Genomic DNA, 23,187 nt, shown 5'->3' on the forward strand with positions numbered 1-23,187 from the left:
GTCCAACATCAATCTTTTTAAGAATCCTGATTTTTATTGCACACAATTTGTAAATGGCAGGTACTTAATAGTAAAAGTTCTGGCTAAACCCTTCCTAAAATCAACCTGGACAAAGTATAAAATGCAAAACCATCAGTATTTAATAAGTTAATTCTTGGTTTACTTCGTGGAACTAAAATTAAATTGAGGGGTGAGTTATTACACCCTAAGATTTTGATTATGTAAGTGCCTTTGCCAGCAGAGCTCCGAAATTTGAGAGCTCCATGAGTAAGAAAAGCACTATCCATTTCAGCCAGGAATCCATTTGGAAGAGCTGTTATGAAGTAACATCACTCTTTCAGCTTGAACTGGGAATACGAGTTTTCAAGGGCTCTACCAATTGCTCCCACATCGGTGCCCATCGCAATAAGATCTCAGGGTGTACAGGCAGAATTTCTGCTGGATGAAGCCAAACCTAGAAGCCCTGCTCCAACCCTGGCTGGACTTCAAGTGCAAAGGACCAGAGCTAAGCTACTCCAGGGGAAGTTCCATCCTTCCTTACCAGTTCCCTCATATGGTGACAGGGTCCTCAACCTCTATCCAGAAGGCTGCTGTTCCTACTCTAGGCAATGCACTACATGAGGCCTGTGCAACTACACTCACCTTTTCTCCTTGGAATGCAACAAGCAAGACTAGAGGAAGCTAGAGCCCAGGATAACAATCCGAATTATCCAAGATGGATGTGGATAGGGCAAACCAGCATTTCTTGTACAGAAATAAAGAGGTAGGGGAGGCCTTGGAAATCTCACAAACTGATCTGGTGAAAATCTGAAACACCTTCAGTCTTCCTCTCAGGTGGACTGCTTTTCTTTCTGAACACTCTGTTCCAGCCAGGTCAGAGTGCTTCTGATTTGTTTCCTATCCAGAATGCTTATCCTAATGCACATGCTTTCAAATACTATCCTCATGCAAACGTTTTGTGTGATACAGGATATTTTAGACCTATCAATGCATTAAAGTTAGCTTTGTGTATGTCAAACTTTCCACAAAAATGGAGTATATACATTCTCTTCATAGAGATGTTGATAATTGCCCTATCTTCAACCAGCCACACGGTTGTTTTCAATACAGTTTTTGTAGAACTGCTTAATATCCACCACATTAAGGAAGATTTCCTTGCTGGGAAATAGGACGTGATTTTCAGCAACTCTCTTCTCGGATTCCACTGTTCTGCTAGGCAAAGCATCAGATGTCTGGCATGAAGTTGAGCCCTAAGGCACAATGTCCAGACAAGAAGTCATCAGACTCAGTAGCACTAACAGTTGTCTTGCTGAATTTCTTTTGGTGTGTGGCCTTTTGTTTGATCCCTTTTCCTGTATCTACACAAGTTTTTACAGATTTTTAAAGTCAAAAGAGGCCATTTTGAACATTCATTTTGGAATCTACATAAAAAGAGACCCTAGAACTTCATCTAGCAATTTCCAAGTTCAGCCAAATTACCACTGGCTGAGCTAGAGAAATCATGTGATATTTATCTGAAGACTTCTTGTGCTGGGTCTTTCACCACATCCATGCCAATCTCTTTCACTAGATATGTACCATTTATGTACCTTTCTCCTAGTTGTTTGTTTTTTTTTAACGTAGGAGTAGCTTTTAGGTTGAACTTCATTGATTTCTGCTCCTAGCAAGTGCTTCTCTCATCCCTCTGATTGCTTGCTTAAATACCCCTCTAGTGCCAAATGGAACATCCTTTACCTATCCTTTGTTTAAATGGTTAAGCATCAGTTTTATTGTTTCAGGCCATGTACGTCTTTATGAGCCACCTGTACATCTGATTATTCTTTGTCACATAGACCCAAGTTCTCTGAGGGAGGTGCTGCTAAAAGCACATGAACAAACTACTTTCTGTCCTGAGAAAAATGTAAAAATTTGTCGGGAAAAAAATAATTTATAGTATGAAATTTGCTATGGATTCTTAACGTCTACCAAGTACAATCATATAAAGGCGACATTTTAAGCACATATGTTAGCCAAGAAACGAGTTTCACCTCTGTTGCTACGTTTCACTGTCAAGAGTTTGTGAAAAGTATAAACACTCTGAAGAGTTCATAAAAAGATCCAGGATTCAATGAAGGTATCTCAAAAGAGAAATGTTCCAGCTAGCTTTCCATGAGGAATATGCACAAGCACTCCGAGGTTCTATTTACTAAATTTTTTTCTTAGGTACTCATGACATTAAAATATATACATTTTAAAAAATGTAGCTATATTAGATTTAGCACACAAAGCTCCTCCTTACAAAAAGTGAAGGAACACACCTTTAAGAACTTGGGGATGTACTAGCTGACATGTATATTTTGGTGGAATTTTATTGTAAGATATATTCATGAATATACAGATACACACACAACCCTTAAAATTTTAAGAGTCTAAATATACTGATTCAAATACAAACACCCTAAGTAAAATTATAGAGCTGAAATCTCCTGTCCATCTCTAGAAAGGCCATTGATAGGAAAGTCCTTTTGCATGGGTCTCAGTTTTTCATCATCACAAAACCCAACCTTCTCCCTGACAGTTTACTATAAAGTATCAAATCCTTTGGAACAGTGGCACAGCAAGGCACAGGTTGTGTTTTAGCACAGTTTCCCCCCTCTTTTGGTGCAAGCTTATGGAAGAACTGCAGCTTTCAGTGTAGGAAATCTTAGAACCTAAAAAACAAAATAAAAGTGAGACAGGTGCATATAAGGAGAATATTTCATCTGTTCCCACCTCTGGGGAACAGAACATTTCCCTTTGGAGCAGTTTATTCCATGGCTTGGAGTGAGGCAGGTCTAAGGTTGCTGTTGTCCTGAAAAACCTGTCCTCTGATCACAGTTGCAAGGCACCAGGGGAATCTGATACTATTTGTGCTGTTCTTAAAGAAGTGTCCAAGGAAAGAGAGACAAAGCTCACCCTCACCTTAGGGTTCTCCTACCATGATTCCTGGAAATAAAAAGAACCTAACTATTAATTAAAAAAGAAAAAAGTGGTGATGGTGGGGGAGCAAGCTTTGAGAGTTTTGCTCAGTCTGTTTGAGAAACTCATCTCTTTTAAGTTATGATTAGAGTGAAGGCATGCAATGAGTCCGGTCTGACAAGGTGAGAGTTGCTTGTCTCTGAGCATTGCCTCTCAACAAGCGGGTCCTGTTTTTGCTTTTGTTCCCGTCAGGTAAAAAATTACTACCAATTCAAGTAATTTTCTCCCAATGCATCTTTATGCCTACACTCCTGCATCCCCTAACACAGATGTACCTCAGCTTCAAATCTGCTGACAGTGACGCTACAGCACCTACAGAATTTGCTCAGCTTTTGGGTAGGTTTTATAACCATGCTGATCTCTGTGCCTCCCACCATTGCTAGTAATAACTGAACCAGTCAGGGCAGGTCTCTGCAAACCAGTCACAGCAGTGATTAAGATGTAGACATACGTATCTCCTCACCCTTTAAATAGAAGGCTTAATTGGCGATGTGGATAGCAGCTTTCTAATGGACAGAAATTAAACTCCATTTAATTCCTGAGGAGACACTTCCAATGCACAAGGTTTACCACACATTTGGAGTGTGGAGGGAGGGGGGAAGGAAGGAGCTGCATGCACAACTCTCTCTACCTCTGACAATCACTGAGGAAAAAGCAACATGAGGACCAGAATGGCATAAGTGTGGCAGGTGTGAATTGACCTGCACTGGCAAAGCTGTGAGCTGGGAAACTTGCAAATCACATGATTGTGCAATACTTGGCTCCAGTCAGTGCTATCATGTTCTTTATTAAAAAAAAAAAAAAAAAAAGTCTTAAAGACATGTACATCAAGTTAAGGGATTAACTGTCAAGTGACATTACTGAAAATAGAGACAATATATTTCTTTATTGTTAATGAAATTCAGTTAAAAGTGAAGGAAGTGATAAAGAATGTACTGTTTTGTAATGTATTTTACATAAGAACGTAATATAGAAAGGGAAGTGCAATTAAATCTTAATGTGGACTTTTTTATTTTTAGTTTATCATCTGGTTTACATTTTGAGCCCCTTTGCAGCAGTAAATTATGCTGGCATTTCTTAGGGAATAACTGCCATGTTAATTTAGTTTAATAAAATAACTGACAGAAAAGGGGGAAAAGAAGCAAGAAAAGACAGTACCCCCCCATACACACTCCTTATCTTTAGCTAAGTATTCAAATGCTTTCTATATGAATTGTCCGTGGTCCAACTCCAGCACCATGTAATAATACAATACATTACAACACAGTACAATGCAATCTTGGGTTTCTGTAGCGCCCTTCATGCAAGCATCCCAGGGTGCTTTACAATCATTATGAGTTAAAATTAAAACTGAAGCACATACAATTCCTAATAGAATAATTTTAAAAATGCTAAACAGAACAAATAACTTTTAAGTCTAGATTTAAAAGTCCCAACAGCCAAGCTTTCCTTACTTCAATTGGCAATGAGTTCCAAAGCTAGGGAGCAAAGCGACTAAAGGCTCTCTCATGTTATGTTAAAGGATCTCTCATGTTGTTTATACTTGTGCAGTACTCTACAGCCAAAAATTTGCCAATAAGGAAAAAAAAAAAAAGACTTATTTGCAATATTGCTTTAAAGAACACTGGAGGAGTGGCTTGTTAACTCTCAAAGTTATGGAAAAAAATAAATCAATCAGGGTTTGCACTTGGCCATGACTGCATTAAGAAGTATGCAAGAAACATGAAAGAATGAATACAAAATTTTGTAGTAGTGCATTATTTGACTGCCTCTCAACCCTCTAAATGTACCCAGATGAAAAAAAAAAGCATGGTTATATGTATACATATATCAATAAAAAGAACATCACTACAAATATTTAAAATGCAAGTTATTCTATACACCATTCTCAGGACCACTGAATGAACACAGAAGCTAAGTAAGGCTCAGTTCTACAATACATGCATGTTTTTGAAGGAAAACATATCAGAAGCAAAAGTGCTGTGTTCCTTTTCATTCTGTCACTTTCCTAAAACTTGAAGTCCATATGATGCAGATAATCATTCATATGACACAGTTCTCAAAATTGCTGAGATACAATCATAAATGGTTAGCCCACAACATGGGACACACAGTCCCAAAAATACATTAATTTTGTACTTTGTTCACAAGAGAGCCTGGCAGAGGACGGGTGCTTATAACTCCACACAGCTGACTTTAGCAGTGCTAAAAGACCCCCAGCAAACTATCAACACTAGCACCATTCCTCTATTGGACTCCTCCACTTTTCAGAAACAGAAATGCAAGACCTCATTACAGCACAGATACTAAGGGACACACTGACACTTTACACACTCCTCTGAAGGCAGAAACTGCATTTATTTGAGGAACAAGGCACATTTCTCCCCTCCTCCACACAATAATTTCAAACCTCATAACTGTTTTGGAAAGGGACTTTAAATCCTTATTGTACTTAATTCTAATGAAGAGACAGAAAAAAAATAGCTATATATTTTCTCCTTTAATAGGGCACTGCCCAGATAAAACAGTTGTAGACAGACTGACATAGCTCTAACACAGAGCATTTAGGTGCATCTAAAGAAAGAGTTTAGGAGCATCTTAAGAACATAGATTAGTGATCAAATGATCAAGCAATTGAAAGGTTGAGTACCCTGTGAACGTCCTCACACAGCTCTACCAACATGTGCATTACATCTTGCTCATCCCATCAACAACATGCTTTGCACTGCCCATTCTATCTGGATGACTAAAAATCATAGCCACAAATTTTAATAGTTAATCACAAATGTTTTAAAAATCCAGATACCATGTCAGCTTGAAGAGACATCACAGTGAATGCTCTTGAGCAAGTGGGAGGTGGGTTGAAAAGGCCTGCCTGCCAAAACCTGAACCCAGGCCCTCAAGGATTTACTTCTCTGAAATAATTAATGACATCTTTAAAATCTAAAGTACAGCAACTTCTAAAGCAGAAAAAGGAGCTGCATTCCTTACTCAGGTTATTAATTATTGGGAGAGGGGAGGAAGAGAAAAAAGACTTACAAGCAACAAAGAAATCCAAGGACTCGATCTCAAGTCTAGGTAGGTAAAATTGAAAGGGGAGGGGGTAAAACACACCTTTTGGTTTTGTAAAGGATGAATTAAAAATTGCTCATAAAACGTATTTATTTTGGCAACTCTTAATAGTTCGTTCCTTGATTATGTATAGGTATAGAAATTTCAGTTTTAGAAAACATAACTTTTTTGGTTAGGATTTTGGAAGAAGGGGGTTGGTCAGAACAGCAGCAAGGAAATGTAACAGGATTTCTATTGAGCTGCTTATTTGCTATGATGGCCAGGTGCCTTCAGATCAGGTGAACTGAGAAACACTGATATTCCAAGAAAGCTTTCTGCCTGTTGTCTCTGCCAGACCATATAAAGTCTGCGTGATGTCTGCGTAAAATAGCATGCAAATTCAGGGTAGGATATCTGAACAAAAAGGAAAGTATAAGATCTATAACATGCCCATGTCAGATGTAGAGAATCATTCACCACAGCATGGAAGCTTGTTAAAAATGCAGTCAGGACAGTTATACTTATCACAAGTGCAAAACTATTCAGACTTGGGTATCGTACCAGCACTTGTTCTGTGTATGCATACGTTTCATGGAATGCAAGCGTATAGCCCTCTGACTAAAAAAACACTATTCCCTTATCACCAAGAGCAAAATTATGTAAATGACATTATACGGTGGGGAAAGGGGGGAACACACAAATATCTTCAAAAAAATTTTAAAATAGTAATGCAATGTCTGTAAATTACTACGTCCCCAAATATCGCAGCCTCTGGATATATTTAATGGAAATATTGCATGTCTCGTACAAAATATTGGGGGAAAAAAGTCACTGAGATTTGAGATTCTACTATATATCAGACCTAGAATTTCTCATCTATAATGCACTGACTCATGGTTGTCCTGAGAGTCAGACTAGAAACAAGCAGTTTCAAAGGACAAGTAAAACAGGCAAAAAACCCACAAACAAAAAACACCAAATACCTTCACATTTCAGGATACTATGGGATAAGAGAAAGAATACATTGCTTCAGAAGTGTTTTTGCAGTGGTTTGATAAAGTGCCTGTTTGCGAATACTAACAACAATCATTAGGAAATGTTTTTGTAGAAAAAAAAATCAGGTGAGATAATACCAGAAGAAAAATTAATATCATTTGACCACTACCATATTTTCAAAGCAGTGCCCTGACACTAATTAATCACTATGATCTCTTCATTTGGTAGGTGACTTGTTATCTTCTTTTCCTAGAAATGGTTCTAGGAACTGAAGATAAGGGGTACACCTAAACGTTCAAAATCACACAGAGAGTTAATTCCAGAATTATCAAAAGAATTTCCCATTCTTTTCTTGGATCAATAGCCCATGTTGCTCTCTGCTTCCTCATAAAACTTGATCTAACTATATACATATATAAATACACAGAGAGAGTGAAAGACAATAATTCAACAAGGACAAAAGAAGAAAAAAACCCCTTATTAATATCAGCATACATGCAGCCTGTAGTATTTCAGTTATTAACCGTGGAAGTAATAAGAGACTTCTGCACTAAAAATCAAAATAGAGCAAAACTGTGAAAGTGAAGTATGAAAATGCTAAGACTAAGGCTGAGGAGAGACACTGAAAGACTAACATTAAATAAGTAAATGCAACAGAGCTGTCTTGCCTGATCACTTTAAGAACAGCTCCCGGAAGACTGAGGTAGAGTAGAGCTTCTGTGCAAGGGTTTGGAAATAAGAATTGATGGTAGAAAAATTTCTTTACAACCCTTTGGAGACTGAAGAGCCAAAACAAGAGGGAAATGAGATCTAGGCCACTCACAAGATAGACTAAGTTAATGGAATGCACAAGACAGCCCAAAATTGAGTCCTAGATTAAATTCCGAGTTACCTTCCCCATCAAAAGAAATCTGGAGAGGAAGCAGAAACGAAGCGAGTTGTGCGTATGAAACGCAAAACATCTTTCACTCAGCATCTGCACATGCTGCTAGTCTCTAGCAATAAATTCTGCAAACTTGATGTAAAGGTTGAAAATATCCATTGCAGCCCGTAATTCAGAACAGGCTTTGCTTTTCCATGCAAAATTTGCGGTGTCCTTTTACCTTGACTGCTTGATACCAAAAATTTGAGACCAAACCTCTGGATGCCTGTTGGCAATTCCACAGCAATTCAGAGCCATGTATTTGCTCTGGTCCAACCTGAGCACTCCAAGTCACGTCTACAGGGATTCTCCATGATGCAGGCTCATATAGTGAGTGAAAACTTGACTTTCAGGTGCGGCCACAGCAGTCACAGTGCTGGACATTTATAGTAGTTTCAAAAATCACCATGTATACAACTGTTCTAATGAGAGCAAGAGTCACAATAGTATTTTACCATGGAACGCATGAGGAGTTCTTATGTTTATGCCACAAGGTTTTAGTTGGACAAGAAAGCAACTGGTAAAAAAAATGAGAAGAAAAAAAGCCACACTCAAGCAAATAATACTGTTGAGTTCTCATGACTCTATAATTGAAACGAACTGGTTCTCAAAGTTTGTTTGCTCATGTATTTTCAAGCTATTAAATATATCTGCACTATAAAATAGTTTGCTTGGAGTTTTTTTTTTGCAGTAGACAGAATGCCAGTATTCTGAACAAATATGAGCAATTTTTTAATATAAAAAATTCAAGATTGTTTAAGAAAATCCAGTAAATTTTAAGTGAGAACAGGGCTTCAGAGATGCCATGCATGGAGCACAGCCGCTTAAATACTTTAAAACAAATCCTTCCATACCTACACAAAACAGGGTATTGCTCATGACAGTGACAGAAAACGATAACTACTCTCGTTTCCACTTGGAGTCATTTTTCTGTGGTTAATAAATTATATCCATAACAGTGTTAATAAGTTATGGTACGGTGTCACTGCATTAGTTTGCATTTGTGATGAAACACTTCATATGGAATTACCTATACCTGTGGAAGTACAAAATAGGAGAGACCCCTTCTCTGCTCTCAGAAGAATCTTCCACTTCAATGGAACTCCTAAGGAAACACTGCCTCCTGACCTCTGCCTTGCTCTTACTTCTCACCTCTGTTGCAGCAGCACGCCACTGCAGGGCAATTCACAGACTTTAATACCTTTAATAAAACACTGACACTCTTAAATCAGAATCACTTCCATAGGAGTGATATACAATGAGTTATTAGTTAGGCAAATACAGATCAATTTAGTCATGTGAAAAGGACGCTGCCAGATCAACGCGTCTTCCCTCAAGTTCCCAAAGGGAAATAGGAAGGTTTAAACTGACTGCTGGGCTCTCGACCAACCACTGTAACAACTTGTTTTTCCAAAAGTTAGGAATAAATAAATGTATTTTAAGCTTAACATGATTTGGTCCTTAAAGAAAAAAGAAAAGCAGAAGCTATTTAAATTCTTTCAATCCAACTATCTCAGCGCTGGTGAAGATAGATAGGACAAAAGTAACAAGCGCGTTTTTAATAAGAGAAAGAAGCTCACGGTTTTAAGTATATGCTTTTACAAATAAAGAAGCACAAAACAGTAAACAGTCCCAAATCAGAGTTCTGTAATCTGGAGTTTTGGTCATCTCAAGCATTAACTTGAAGAGCTGTTATTAGGCAAGATTTTTTTGTCCAAAAAAGTTATTATATAAAAACTCAGTATAGTTTAAAAGCAATTTTTTAGAAGAGTGTAATTACTGAATTGTCTTCAGTACCATGATACTGTCTATAATAAAGTTTTCCTCTTAAAAACTTTTTTCTGCTTTATATATACATATATACAGAAACTTCTATGTGAAACATGATGTCCAAATAGAAACAAGATATTCCATCTCAATAGAATTTATTTGCTTTCTATCCTTACCAAGTAAAAAGTACCACTATTAGAATAAAATGGAGAAAAATCCCAAGTTAACCGTAGCTTCCACAAGCCAGCAGTGCAAAAGCTCACATGCTTTTGTAGTAGGTACATACAAGATAACTTTGCAGACATATTACTGGAATGGTTTGCAACCAGTGAAGATAATTTTGATTATTTCCACTTCAGAACTTTCTATATTGGAGCCACATCACTGAAAACAATCTAACCGTAGGGGAAAAAAAGTGATGGGAAACAAGCCTGCTAATATATCCGCAGGAAAAACAGACAGAGAAAGAGACAAGTCCTCTATAGATTAACTGAACTTTTTCAGAGACAAAGATTCCAGAATTCTGAACAAGAGAAATAAAATCCCCGTAAAAATACCCTGGCTTCCATAATTTCCCTTTTTCCCTCCCTGCCACAACTAGCATTATTTATTTGTATACTGAATTAGTCTCCACTGCAGCACAACAAAATACATTTTAAATTTTAAAAGGTAAAAAATAATACCATGTTCCCACCACAGCATCATTGGGCACCATTGTGCGTAGAAAAATAAGTTGCGCCCTTGCAGTAATTTGACAAGAGAAGAACAAAAAGAATGGTAAAAATAGAACAATACAACTAAGGCTTGAGGAAAGCATCGGTTCAATATTTAGCAATGCATAAATTGAGGTTTCATTTTTGTTTAGGTATATTTTGATTAGAACTAATAAATGACTGATTTTCCTTTGGTTGTTTGCAACAACAGCACATCACCCAAAGAGCTTTATTCTTTATTCCCTTCTCATATAGCATGCCAAAGATTGTCTCATTTTATGAATTAGCATTTAAAACTACTGTAGGTTATCTAACAAGCATTCAGATTCAATAGTACTTTTGACAGCAGTAAGTAAAGAGCCTTTTAACATTTTGAACACATATGCTTGAAAAAAGTAGTTGCATCAAAGCAGTTCAAAGACTGAAGACAAAAACCAGTTAAAATCCAGTTTGCTGTGAGACGATTTTAGTGTGGTGTAAACAACCTTTCACGACTCCCCCTGGGAAACATTGTAAGACTATGTTCAAAATGAAGCAGGCATATTTATAAAGATCATGAAGTGGTCAAATGCATTTGCATTTTTGGCAGATCCACTCCATGGCTACTACTTGCTACAGTCTGTAGAAATCTCAGATCTCACATCAGCATTGCCTATAGTGCTTTATTATTTATTATATGTTATGCTAAGTACCTGTGAAAGGGGACATTCCTTGGCCAATGAACTCTGGTTCATATCCTTCAGTAAGTCCTTCAGAGCATTTCTTACTGTTGTGTGAGACCATTGTTCAGGAGGCAAGTCTTCTAGTTTAGGGCAACTATTTGAAACACAGATTAGAAAAGGGATTATTACAAGATTGCATCCTGCTGCAGAACATTCCTTTAAGACAGACAGATTTCATTTTGCGCATCAAGCAGATGCATCTGGAGATTGCTCTCGGTCTCCTGATTGTTCCGATTAGTTAATTACTTTATACAACACATCTGCTGTATTGATGCATGAATTATACATCAGCTGCATGTGGCGACTATTTTTTCATGTTACTTCTACCTTCCTGCTCTGATGCGCTTGGTAAAACAATTTAAGGTGTAATGCTTTCTCACGACTGATCATGAAAAGCATTAATATATTAACCGTTTTTTCTTTTTTGTTGCTGTGAAATTTAAGAACCTAAACAGCAACAATAAGTGTGAGCAAGTCATTCTTTTACAAAATGCACACAGATGGTACTGTTCATGATATGCAAAAATATTTTTCTCTTAAGTAAACTTTATGTAAAATGCCTTCTTGTAATGCATCATTTAATTGACTAAAATGCAATATAGTTTTAATGAGATATCCAAAGAAAATCTATGTATCAGAGCTATAAAAGTTTTCTGGAATAGTATACTGTAAGTTAAAGAAGAATTAGAGTAACTAAAAAAGAATTTAGGCAAGCCTTTGTACTTTGAGCACAAAGCACAATGGGAATTAAATACAAGCAATATTAACAGTTAAGAGCAGACAAGTAACAGTTCATGTCCCAGAACTGGAGTGCAACTCACCTGTGTAACTGGATTTTCAGTGTGACCACATGATACACGTCTTGCAGCATGTCTGCTACTGTAGCATCAGGGGCATCTGTCACATAGGAGAGTGGAACTGGATTCCACTTCCCAACCTGGATAAGCCCTGTAGGATTGTTGTTTTGTGACGGGAGGGACAGTGGGCAAGAAAAATTGAAAGAAAGTAATTTACCTGTTAATTCATAGGGGCAAAAAAATTCTCTGATTTTAACAGGATCACCACCTTTGTTTCTAGGCTCTTAAATCTGGCAAAACACAAGAACACGCACCCCCCTCAAAAACCCCCACCCACACACCACCAAGGATATGCTTTATCTATATTATGAAATTATACAAATGCATTTCTTAGTATGTATAGAAGTATATTTTCCTAAGTTCCCATGAATTCAATAGGACATGATATAATAGTTAGCACTCATCTTAATAAATTAGAAAGGATTTTGCAATGCAAGAACTGAGCACAAAAAAAATTACTTTGCAGTCTATAAAACCATGAGGAACAAAATAAAAGAAACAGAACTGGATATTCAGTCATAAATGCAAGTTGACTCTCAACAGTCCATCTGCTCAAATATGCTTTACACTTCCTTGTAGATCCTCAGTGGAGCAGATTATTAAGGTCAATAAGCATACTAATGATTCAGTTGAAGTCTTTTCTCTTCTTAAAAAAAAAAAAAAAAAAAAAGAATTTACCTCCACATTCCCCACGAACAAAACGCGCACTAACTAAAAACACATCAAGGAAAAAAAATAGACTGAATTTACAAGAAGTTTAAGAAGTGAAACCTGCATTCCTGAAAGAAATCCTGCCCCTCCCCCAAGACCCCACAAACAAACATAATTCATCGAACAATTTCATAATCTTATTTACCTTTAGCTTGGGCAGCAGAGCTGTGAGAATATCCAAGAGATAGCAATGCCATTTCAATCAGTTGGTTGAAAAGCATATCCTTCCTCACCAACACAAATTCTGCATGCTCCTCCTTAGAATCATACTCAATGGCATTTTCATAATGTTCCACTACACAGAAAACTGGAAGCATACTTCCTATTAAAAAAAATTAAATTTAACATATTAAACTTGAGTTATAGTAGAGTAGGTGGGTCTATACAGCGTTATGTAAATAAAACCTGTACGAACAGGCAGAGGAGAGGCATCAAGAATCATCACAAATATTTGACAAACATATTCCCCAAGTCCTTTCCCCTCACCCTCTCTGAAAAAGAGAAAGTTCTACAAAAGATACATCTCTCTGAAAAGCAGAAATGCAAATTTATCTCGCTTGATCAGATACAAATTTAAAGAATTACCTTCTATAGAAATAACAAGGTTGACTGAAGAGAAGTTGATTCTCTCGGTCCTGCCTGATTTGCTGTGAGTAGCAGGCAGCATGAGAACCTAAATACATACTGCAGATGTCTTCACTGTAAGCCATTTTAGTACCAGCTACATAATTTTGTTCGTTAACATTAAAACTTTCTTAGTCCTGCCAAAAACATTTAATTGCTTTCAACATCAACAACAAATCACCTTGTGTGTTATACATTCGCTCTGAAAAGAGTACACAAGGAAACAAGGCAAAAGTTAACACTAATTCGTGCTTCATTCACTGAGTGCACTTGAGCACTACTTTCACTCGCATCTTTAAGAAACAAATCATGATTTCAATGCTGCTTTAAGAAGTGTACCTGCAGTTTGGGCTTTTTTTGTTGCTGCTGTTGTTGTCTTCTGCACTGTACATCCAACAATGCTATTTTGGCATGCCTGAAAGTTAATTACTAATTTCCAGTTTTGTAGCATCATATGACAAACCCTTCCATACGCTGCACAGAATATTAAGCAAATAACCTCTTCTCTTTCCTTTAGCCTTTTTTGGTTTTCTGGGGTTTTTTGGGGTTTTTTTTCCATTTCCTCCCTTTTGACAATAGACAGAGAAGTAACAAATGACCCAAGCTGTTTTAGGGACAAAGTCTCTCCCAGCAATCAGATTCCTTGACTTCATGCAAATCCCTCCCGGCCTCCCAGATGGACACGGATGACATGATGACCTTGGACCTGTGGTTTTAGATCCCAATCCTGTTCCACTGTCTCCAGCGGCACAGGTTAGGATCTCTTAATGACAGAAAGCAAAAGGGTTAAAAGCAGATGTACAGAACTGTCTTATGGCAGCCTGCCAGAGGGGTATCATCTTTAGCATAAATGATGACAAGGGTTATTTTAACAGGGCACCCAGGAACTCCAATTAGTCCTACAATGTTAATGCCTCTATAACCACTGCCCTCTAGACTTACGGAAACCTCCTAACCTGCTAGGATGCACCTGACATGCTGTAATCTAAAAGAAAGATTTACTCTTGACAATAGATACACACTTTAAGACCATGTCTGTTGATTTGTGCTCTAACGTATAGCAAGAAATCATGATAAAAAAGATACCTCTTTAAGCACGTATATTTAAACTACATCTGTTCACCAGAGAGCCAATCTCTGGCAAACAAACCCCTTCAGGCTTGCTTGGAAAAGCTCACAAACTCACTCAGTTTGCCCAATAGGCTCAGCATGAAAGACGAGTAAAAGCTTGCCAATATTTATGTAGTGCAGGAAGACGCATTTCTGTCTTGATTTTTTTTGTTTGGTTGGTTTTTTTAAATGTGAGGGAGACCGGTCAGGAAGGGAAAGAAGACCAAAGCAAAAGCAGTACATGCAAACTGGTGTTTTCTTCGTTGGTTTTAATTAAGCTGTGGACACACATGGTTCATCTGCAAAAAGGTGGTGTTTTGGTTTTTTTTCTCGCTTCCAGGCTCTCACAAGTGATGTTTCACCTATTGCCATCTGACTCAGAGTAAGGGCTCAAAATTCATAAATAGTTTTACCAGTAATTCCTGAAGATAAACTGTAAGCAAAGCTTCATTTTAACAAACAGTGCAGATACACTCAAACCCAGTTAAAGTATATTTGTTTTTCCCCTTATCGGTTCCTATAAATTAAGTTATGATCAGACACAACACATAGGTATTTCGCTGCTATCAGCACCCTTTTTGCCAGGTAAATGGTTTCCTGGGTTGCAGCATTCTGGAAAATGAGGTACTTTAAACAACACAGGAGAACCTCTTGGCCAAATTTTGAAGCACAGCATAGATTATCAGAGGTCGATCCCAGCAGTGCAACACAGGTATCATCTGACTACAAATCAAGACACTAAATCTTTTAGCAAACTGTCACTAGTGTCCTTCTGTTAATGTGAAAAATGTTATACAGGAGAGCACAATCTCAGCTGGCTGATCACTCCTGCTAGTACTTGGCAAGACCTCCAAGTGCAGCAACTTCATAACCTTCTAGTATTAAAGGGGAGAGCATTGGTCAGTTCTCCCTGCTAAAAATACAGCATGATTTAAACCTGAAGGCAGTGTTAGAGCTTTTGCTGAAGGTTTACGAGTCTGTGTAAACAGCACGTCTGCCATAAGGAGCAGTGAAGTCTGTAGAATCCTTGTCTAAAACTGTCCTGGCATTAAAGTTTGCTGTGCAAATATCACATAATACCAGAGACAGCTGAAATCTCCTATTTAGGAATTTATGGAACTTATATGTTTGCAGGCGTCAGAAAGTCCTTTTTATAAAGCCCCACTGCTTCACTGTACAATGTTAATGCACTCTGCTTGAAAAGCCGTAATAAATTATATTTTTAATGCTCTTACCCTGGCTTTCTTAAGATGCATACATTCTTGGCAAACAATCAATAAATAGGGTAATCATGAGCAGAGGCCAAAGAATTTGCTGAAGTGCTGTTTTTCCATTTTTAATAGATAAAGATCTAACAATACGGACTGCTGTGTCTGTTCATTTCAGGATCAATATATTCTTTGTTTTCACCAAACCGAGGAAAAAATAAATGATTGTACGATAAATGTTATGCATCAGACACAATGAAATTCCTCTGCCTTCTAACTTTGTGCGTTTAATAGTCCTGGTTCCATTTTGCACTTTGCTTAGCAAATACAAGAAAAATCTGGATTACAAGCATAACCAATTATGCTAGGAAAAGTAGAGGATGTTTTAAGACATATGCCAAATTACATGCAGCATATTTTGATTTAAATTAGCAAGCCTGTACGACACGGTCAAAAAGACTTACACATTTTGATAAGTAAAATTTCTATATTATTGTCCATTGAAAATATTTTCAATGCAAACAAAAGCCATCCATATACGAACATCAATGGTTCTAAATGTGCCTTTTCCTTGTGTAAATGTCTAATTACAGCAAACCAGCCACTGAAAAATATGACACCCAAGTTGTTCATTGTTCAATAATGAATTGTACTTAAGAAAATAAACTGCAAAGATTGACATCATAAATGACTTTTCCAATGTGATACCTAAAGATTTACACTCTCTTCTTTAAACCAACTTGCAACTGCTATGGTAATACTGCTGCCCTTCCAATCTTAGGACCACCATTAAGAGGAAAAGTGAGAATTTGTTTTGGGGGTTCGCTATTTACTCTTGCACATTTTTGCGCTTCTTAACCCAACACTTACCCGAAGAATTAATATTACTTATATTTCAATGTAAGAATTTGCTTTAACCAGAGCTAGCCTTTACCTTAACAAAAATCAGACTCCACCCTGAATAGCAAGATGCTCCACCCAAGCATGAAGCTTACATTTCCCAAATGTGATTTATATCAGAATTGGGAATATATAGTATTTTAGAATGGAGATTTAATCCTGAAATATAAATGAAGTAGAATCTGCAAAAGTATGCTTCCCCCCCAAATATTATAAATCATATTTCTCTAATGCAGAATTAGCAAAAGTGTTACCTTTTCTAATATTAGTTTTCATCAGGTGTCCAGAGTGTTTTAAAGGCACTCCTTGCATTTTAGTTCCTGTACTTCCAAGTCTTCCTCTTCCTAATGGGCTCCCATTCTGTTCCAAGCGCGCAATTTTGGCTGGTGGACCCTTCGGATCGCTTACATTGTTAGACATTTCTGAATGTTCTTTCCCCTGAGTTGCCTCGTTCAAATGATCCATACTCAGTCCCGCCTCTAAAGATCACCTGCCATGATTCAAAAAAAAATATATATGTTGTACACGTGTGCGCATATGTATACGTACACAGCCTGCACATGTACAGAGAGATATATATGTATCATAACCTCATAAAGAACAGATAACTATTTTAACTAGAAAGAAATGCCTTTTTCAAAAGAAACAAACTTATTCTTCAAAAATGACCTCACATCCCATTTTACAGAGAGATTGTATCATAATCTGGTGGAATTATTTTTTAAAAGCCAACTAGAGTACCTCTTTAAAACAAAAGAAAAAATTCTTCAGAGATATTCTACTGAATCTGAGAGACACTAAGACTCTCATAAATGATCATGATTGTCAAGGTATGTGCTCCAACACAGCTATTGTTACAAATCTCAGAGAAAGGTTTGCTTTTAATCACAGGTATTTTTATTGTGGGGACAGAGAGAAGGAAAAAGACTCTAACAAAATATTTTTTGATCTACTTGATTAAAAAATAAATGAACTACAATAGAGAATTTGTTAAAACTTTAGTTGAAGGAGCAACAGATTTATTAGAGATGTAGAATATTGTCCATTTACAAATCCACATCCTCCCATAAAAAATAGAAGTTTGAAAAGAATTTAACATTTAAGTTCAGAAAGCAGTGGCGGGAGACGATTGCTTTTGAGTTTCCAGACCAATATTATACAAAGAGTTTATCAACTCTTGCTAAGTTCAAAATATGCAATTTTTCAGATGTTGAGCTTCAAGTGTTAAATAGTTTAGTTTATTGAATTAGGAAAAAATAACTGAGAAGTAGTATGTCACCAAACATAAAGCTGGGGAAATAACTCCACAATTTCTGCAGTACCTTTGAAGCTCTTAAATATTGAAAAAAACCCAAAACCTGGGTGATGTTGTCACAGCTATTGGTAACCAAAAAAACCAGAATTTAAATAGGGAATTGAGAAAAGGTATATGTTAGCGTGTCTGTACTTCCCTTTTTACAAACTTTTGAAACCTCTGTCCATGAATAACAATTACAGTTAAATCACTAAAAATCTCCCAAGCCTAGAACACAGAGGAAGTTTTGAGGATTCTTGTCACTCATCAGAATCTGTTTTACCAACTATACTAAAAAAAAAAAATCCCTTGCTGAGGGCAGAGACATCTTTCTGGTTATGATTTCACTAATCAATACTCTTGTGATTGTTAGGTATTTTACCCTGCCTTTCTCTGACTGAGAAAGGATTAGGGTTTCTCTGACTGAGAAAGGTGTAACTACGCAGACATATATTACATATAGATTATATATATAATATAATCACTAAGGACAGGTGACTAGACATTAATTCATGAACTAGTATTTACATTTGCAATTACAAATACTGGGGAAGTCATATTTAGAAAGACTGGTGTGAATCTGATAATTGCTACTTTCTTTCAGTTGCCTAGTAATTCAATACATTTTCCGCACATTTCAGAGCAAAGCTATTAGAGCCTAAATATCTTGGATTTTTTTATGTATATACACTTAAACTGGTATACATGCCACTGACAATTTTGTAAACCATTTTTTTCTTGTTTGAACATCATGCTGCTTTTCCCAACACGGTGAAGAAAGAGGTAATGTATTTATTCAAACGTTTACAAGCAACCTCAAGAATGCCACCAAATACATTAAGTTCAGACAATCATTATTTTTTCTTATGCTGTAAGGTGACAGCTAAGGTTTACCGTTCATCTTTATCCCATCTGTTTGAGGTCGCGTGTCTCATTAACAGTAAACACGCCTATTTTAGCCACTTTTCATAAAGATTTTTCTAAACTGTGCTAAGTGCAACCTAAGCAAAGAATTACAGACTGAAACTTAACATCTTCCGATGTTTCTGACGGTGCTAAAGTACTACAGGGCTGCTTTTCCGAGACTGGTCTCTCTCAAGAATAAGAGGATTAACAAAAAAAGAAAAAAAAAAGGCAGAGGGGGGGAGAAGAGTAAAAGAATACACACACAAAAAAGCCTCGAATAAGAAATTCCTCATTACTTTTGGCAACTTGAGAAGTACTCTAAGGCACCGAGGTTCTTTGCTACAAAAAGTATCTAGTCATCATGAGTCAGAATCAGACTACATCATGTACAGTGAATAAAAGTGATAGATCGCCACTCAGTTAATACACTGACTATAACCAAAACACCAAATGGGTCATTTTCGCTTGGCCTGAGAATACCCACCCATCGGCATCCCTTCACCGCTTAGTCATCTTGTAAAAAGCTTTATGTTACAAAGCAAAATTACATGCACATAAAACACCTAATTTACTCATTTAAACTCCATGCCCAAGGCTAAAGTTCACTGAAACCTCAGTTTGAAATAGTGATGAGCAACAACCAGCATGGCCTGCCCAGGGAGAGGGTTGCAGCAAAGACCTATCATCTCCGCGGGTTCCAGGCCAAGAGTTTCCCCGGGTTTCGCATTTAGGCATCTTTCACAACTACAAGTTTTCATCACAGATCATTGAGAGAAGAGCACAATTTCAAGGCACAGTTTCCCAGAGCCAGCGCACACGTACGGGCACACCGCGCAATTTCTGAATGAGACTCGGTGCGGTATCTCCTTTTGTCGCGACGTAACGCAGCCGGTATTATATTATTTCTTTCTCTCCTCCTGAATCAGCCCCCTCCCCATGCCTTTCCCCTCCTCTTCCCTCCCTCCCCCATAAAAACCCATAATCACATTTGAGAGAGGCTCCGCACTTATCCGTTCCATATGGCTCTCACAATCCAGGCCAAGCTTTCCCTGTGACCTTTTAAAGAGACAAAGAAGCAAAGTACTTATCTAGAAACAGAAACACTGCAGTTTTCTGAGTGAAATTAGCAAAACCGACCCGAAACTCACCACTTCAAAACTTGACAGCATATAAATAACAAAAACAAAGGAGGTTTCCTTTGCAGCCCGAGCTCTTGAAGAGGAAGAAGTTCAAGACTGATGTTTTTTAGGTCCCCCCCTTTCTGGAGGGGGGCAAGAGAGGGGGGGCAGCAGACCTGAGGACTACTTCCCCTAATATTCTCTTTTTTTTTTTTTTCCTTGTTGCTATTTTCCTCTAGACGGGGAGGGGCAAAAATAGATAGCGAGAAACAGAGTAGCCATGAGCAAAAATGGCAATGGACAAAAAAAATAGAAATTAAATATCTTTTGAGAGAGCCAGTTTTCGAGGTTTAGCAACGGAAGACAGAGCTGGAGATCAAATTGATCAGACAAGTGTAACGCTCAAAACGAGTAATTAATAATAATAATTAAAAAATAAGTAGCAGGTTTAAATGGAGGTGGAGGGTGACTTAAGTCTAGCTATCCTTTCAAAAATAAAACCAGTGCGTACAGGAGCAAGTGAGAAAGGGGGTTATTAAAAAAAAAAAAAAGCAAAGAAAAAAAAGGCAGCTTTTCTATCCAGTGTGAAGAGCAGAAAGTCTACTTCTAGGTTGTCACTTACACTGTTATTCTCCAATAGGCACCCAGAGGAGCAGCACACACAGAAGGAGCCCGCTCCCCTCCCCCTTCGCAAAAATACACACCGTAACAGCCCCCAAACTTTCTGCGGAAACCTCAGCCTCAGAGATCGCTACTGGAGATTTAAAAAAAAAAAAAAAAAAAAAAAAAAAAAGGTGTAGAGAAAATTGCAGGAAAGGCACTAAAATGCCACTTTTAATCTTGCCTTTGCGGTCCGGGGAGGGAAAGGGAAAAAAAAAAAAGGCAGAGAGGACCTGTCTCCTCTCATTTACCGGGGGCTGTTGTGCGAGTGAGGGGGGAGAGAGGGAGCGAGAGAGGAGGGGAGAGAGAAAAAGAACAGAGGGGAGGAAGGAAACACACACAAGGCACACCACCACCACTACAAAAAAGTGACGAGGTTTCTCTCCCTCCGAGTCCAAAACCGGGAGAAATTAAAATTTTGTAAAAAATCCAAATCTTCTCTAATGGGGGGGGAAAAAAAAGGAAAAGAGCCCCGAACAACAAAAAACTGGTTCTGCTTCTGCAAAAAAAAAAAAAAAAAAAAAAAGAAAAGAAAAAAGAAAATCTGGGAACTCCGAGAAGAGTTACTCGCAAGAAGGGGTAAAAAATATAAAACAGAAAGGTTGCAAAAAGCCAACAACAACAAAAACCAAGCCAGCAAAAAAAAAAACCAACCAAAAAGCCCCAAACCAAAACCCAATAACAATTGAAAAAGATTAATGGTAGGCTTTGTTTTTTGTCTTTTTTTTTTTTTTTTTTTTTTTTTTTTTAATTCTCGTTTTCCCTGGCTGGCTGGGTATGGTTGTTATTTAGGCCGGTTTGGTGGTTGTTGCTGGATGTTACACGGATATGTGTGTGTATGTGTGTGTGTCCCCGGACGGAGCTGCCTCGCTCTGCTCTGCTCCCCCCCCCCTCCTCTCTCTCTCTCCCTCTCTCTGTTTCTGTCCCCATTAAATTATTAGTTGACTCATCACTACTCCTCCTCCTCCTGCTGCTGCCGCCGCCGTCCCCTGCTCACAGCCTCCTCTCCTCCTCTCCGCTACCGCTCGCTGCCGCTGCCGCTGCTGCCGCTGCTTCTTCTTCCTCCTCCTCATTTTAATACAAAATAACACCGAGGCCACCGGCTTCCCCCCCCCTCCCCCCCAGCCAGAGACGGGAGGAGGACGCAGCCTCCCTGCTGCTGCCTGGAGCCCTTCCCCGGCGGCCCCGGATCATCCGACGCGTCCTGGGAGAGAGAGAGAAAGTGGCAGAGCAGGAGGAGGAGGAGGAGGAGGATGAGGAGGAGGAGGTGGTGGTGGTGGTGAAGGAGAAAGGCATGGGGGAGGGGAGGCCGGGGAAGGGGGAGGGGGGGTCGAGAGAAGTGCGGTGGCAGAGGGGACCGCAGCGAGAGCGGGGAGGGGGCGCCGGGCCGAGCCGGGCCGGGGGGGGGCGTCCGCCGCCGGTAGGTGAGCGGGGGGGGCCGGGGGAAGAGGGCGTGCGGCTTCCGGGCGCGCACGAATTTGCAGCCAGCCGGGTGCGGGTGAGGCGGCCCTGCCTGCGCCGCCCCGCGCACAATGCCCGCCGCGCACAGCCCCGCGCACAATGCCCGCCGCGCACGGCCCCGCGCCGCGCAGGCTGCGCGACCCGTGCGCGCAGACACGCGGCAGATGGGGCCTGCGGCGGAGGGGGTGAGCGGGGAGGGGGGCGACGAGCACGGCGAGAGAGGAGGAGGAGGAGAAGCAGGAGGAGGGGCGGGCGTGAGGGATGAACAATATCCTGCTGGCGGGCGCGCCGCGCCAGCGCAGCGCCCGCCCCTCGGCGCGGAGCCTGCGCGGGCCGCGCCGGGCAGGGCAGGGCAGGTGCACGGTGGCGGTCCCGCAAGTCGGGGCGCGCCGCGGGGGGACACCCCGGGGAGCTGCAGGGCCACGTGGGGGAAAGAAGTTTTTCCTGCCCCCACGTTCGATACCGACGGAGGTGAAGGTAAAGCAGCAGGCACGTTGCTTAAAGGTGACCGGGGTTGGGTGGAACCGGCCCCGTTCCGTGGAGGGCATCATCCACGCGGCAGCCCGCCGCTGGCTCTGGCAACCAGAGCAACCCCCAGCACACAGTGGGGTGAGCGCGGTACATCGCTCCGGGCTCGGGACGGCGAGATGCCACGTCCCCACCAGCGTGCGGGATGTCACAAAACTGTCCCTGTGTCCTGTCCGCAGCGCGGGGCCGAAGGCCACCCCTGAAAGGTGAAAGCTAAAAGGTGGTAAAGTATTGACAAATAACTGCGAGACAGACATGGCTTTTTCCCATCATGCACTTGGAAAAAAAGTAACCCGACAAGCCAAACTTGAAAGCAACAAGTTTGTACAAGCTACGAGATAAGAGAAAAATTAAACTTCTTTATTGATAAAATGCATAGTGTTTAAATAGACTATGCCTAAAAGGAAAGTTGCATCATCAACCAAAGAAAACATGAACTATTGCATAGACAGATGCATAACCAAAATGTTTAGGGTAGTAACTTTAAAACGACCAAAAACAAAAAACCCCAATACAAACATGAGGCAGCAGCAAAAGTAGGCAAGTGGGAAGGCTAATACTAGTTCTGTAATACACAAAATAATACGGCTTCTGTACATAGAAAAAGCAAATCATTATAAAGAGGAAAATTTTCACTAC

The 23,187-nt window shown here is 39.4% G+C and overlaps 1 protein-coding gene across 8 annotated transcripts in view; it reads right to left on the reverse strand.

Moving 5' to 3' along the window:
• Window positions 1-23,187, reverse strand: part of SATB1 (SATB homeobox 1) — a 91,844-nt gene that overhangs the window by 53,082 nt on the left and 15,575 nt on the right. For 4 of the 8 annotated variants that reach the window (XM_027639156.1, XM_027639154.1, XM_027639149.1 and 1 more), the window contains exons 1-5: window positions 19,930-21,216; window positions 16,836-17,071; window positions 12,885-13,061; window positions 11,993-12,119; window positions 11,142-11,265 (exon numbers count right to left, since the gene is read on the reverse strand). In XM_027639156.1, the coding sequence (XP_027494957.1) occupies window positions 11,142-11,265; window positions 11,993-12,119; window positions 12,885-13,061; window positions 16,836-17,046 (639 nt within the window). In that variant the 5' untranslated portion in view covers window positions 17,047-17,071; window positions 19,930-21,216. Of the gene's footprint in view, window positions 1-11,141; window positions 11,266-11,992; window positions 12,120-12,884; window positions 13,062-16,835; window positions 17,072-19,767; window positions 19,838-19,929; window positions 21,217-23,187 lie in introns of those variants that run through there. The other 4 variants (XM_027639150.1, XM_027639151.1, XM_027639153.1 and 1 more) reach the window with 4 other exon arrangements.

Source organism: Corapipo altera, unplaced genomic scaffold (genome assembly GCF_003945725.1).
Source record: "Corapipo altera isolate COAL_440 unplaced genomic scaffold, ASM394572v1 44, whole genome shotgun sequence".
NCBI lineage: Eukaryota > Metazoa > Chordata > Aves > Passeriformes > Pipridae > Corapipo > Corapipo altera.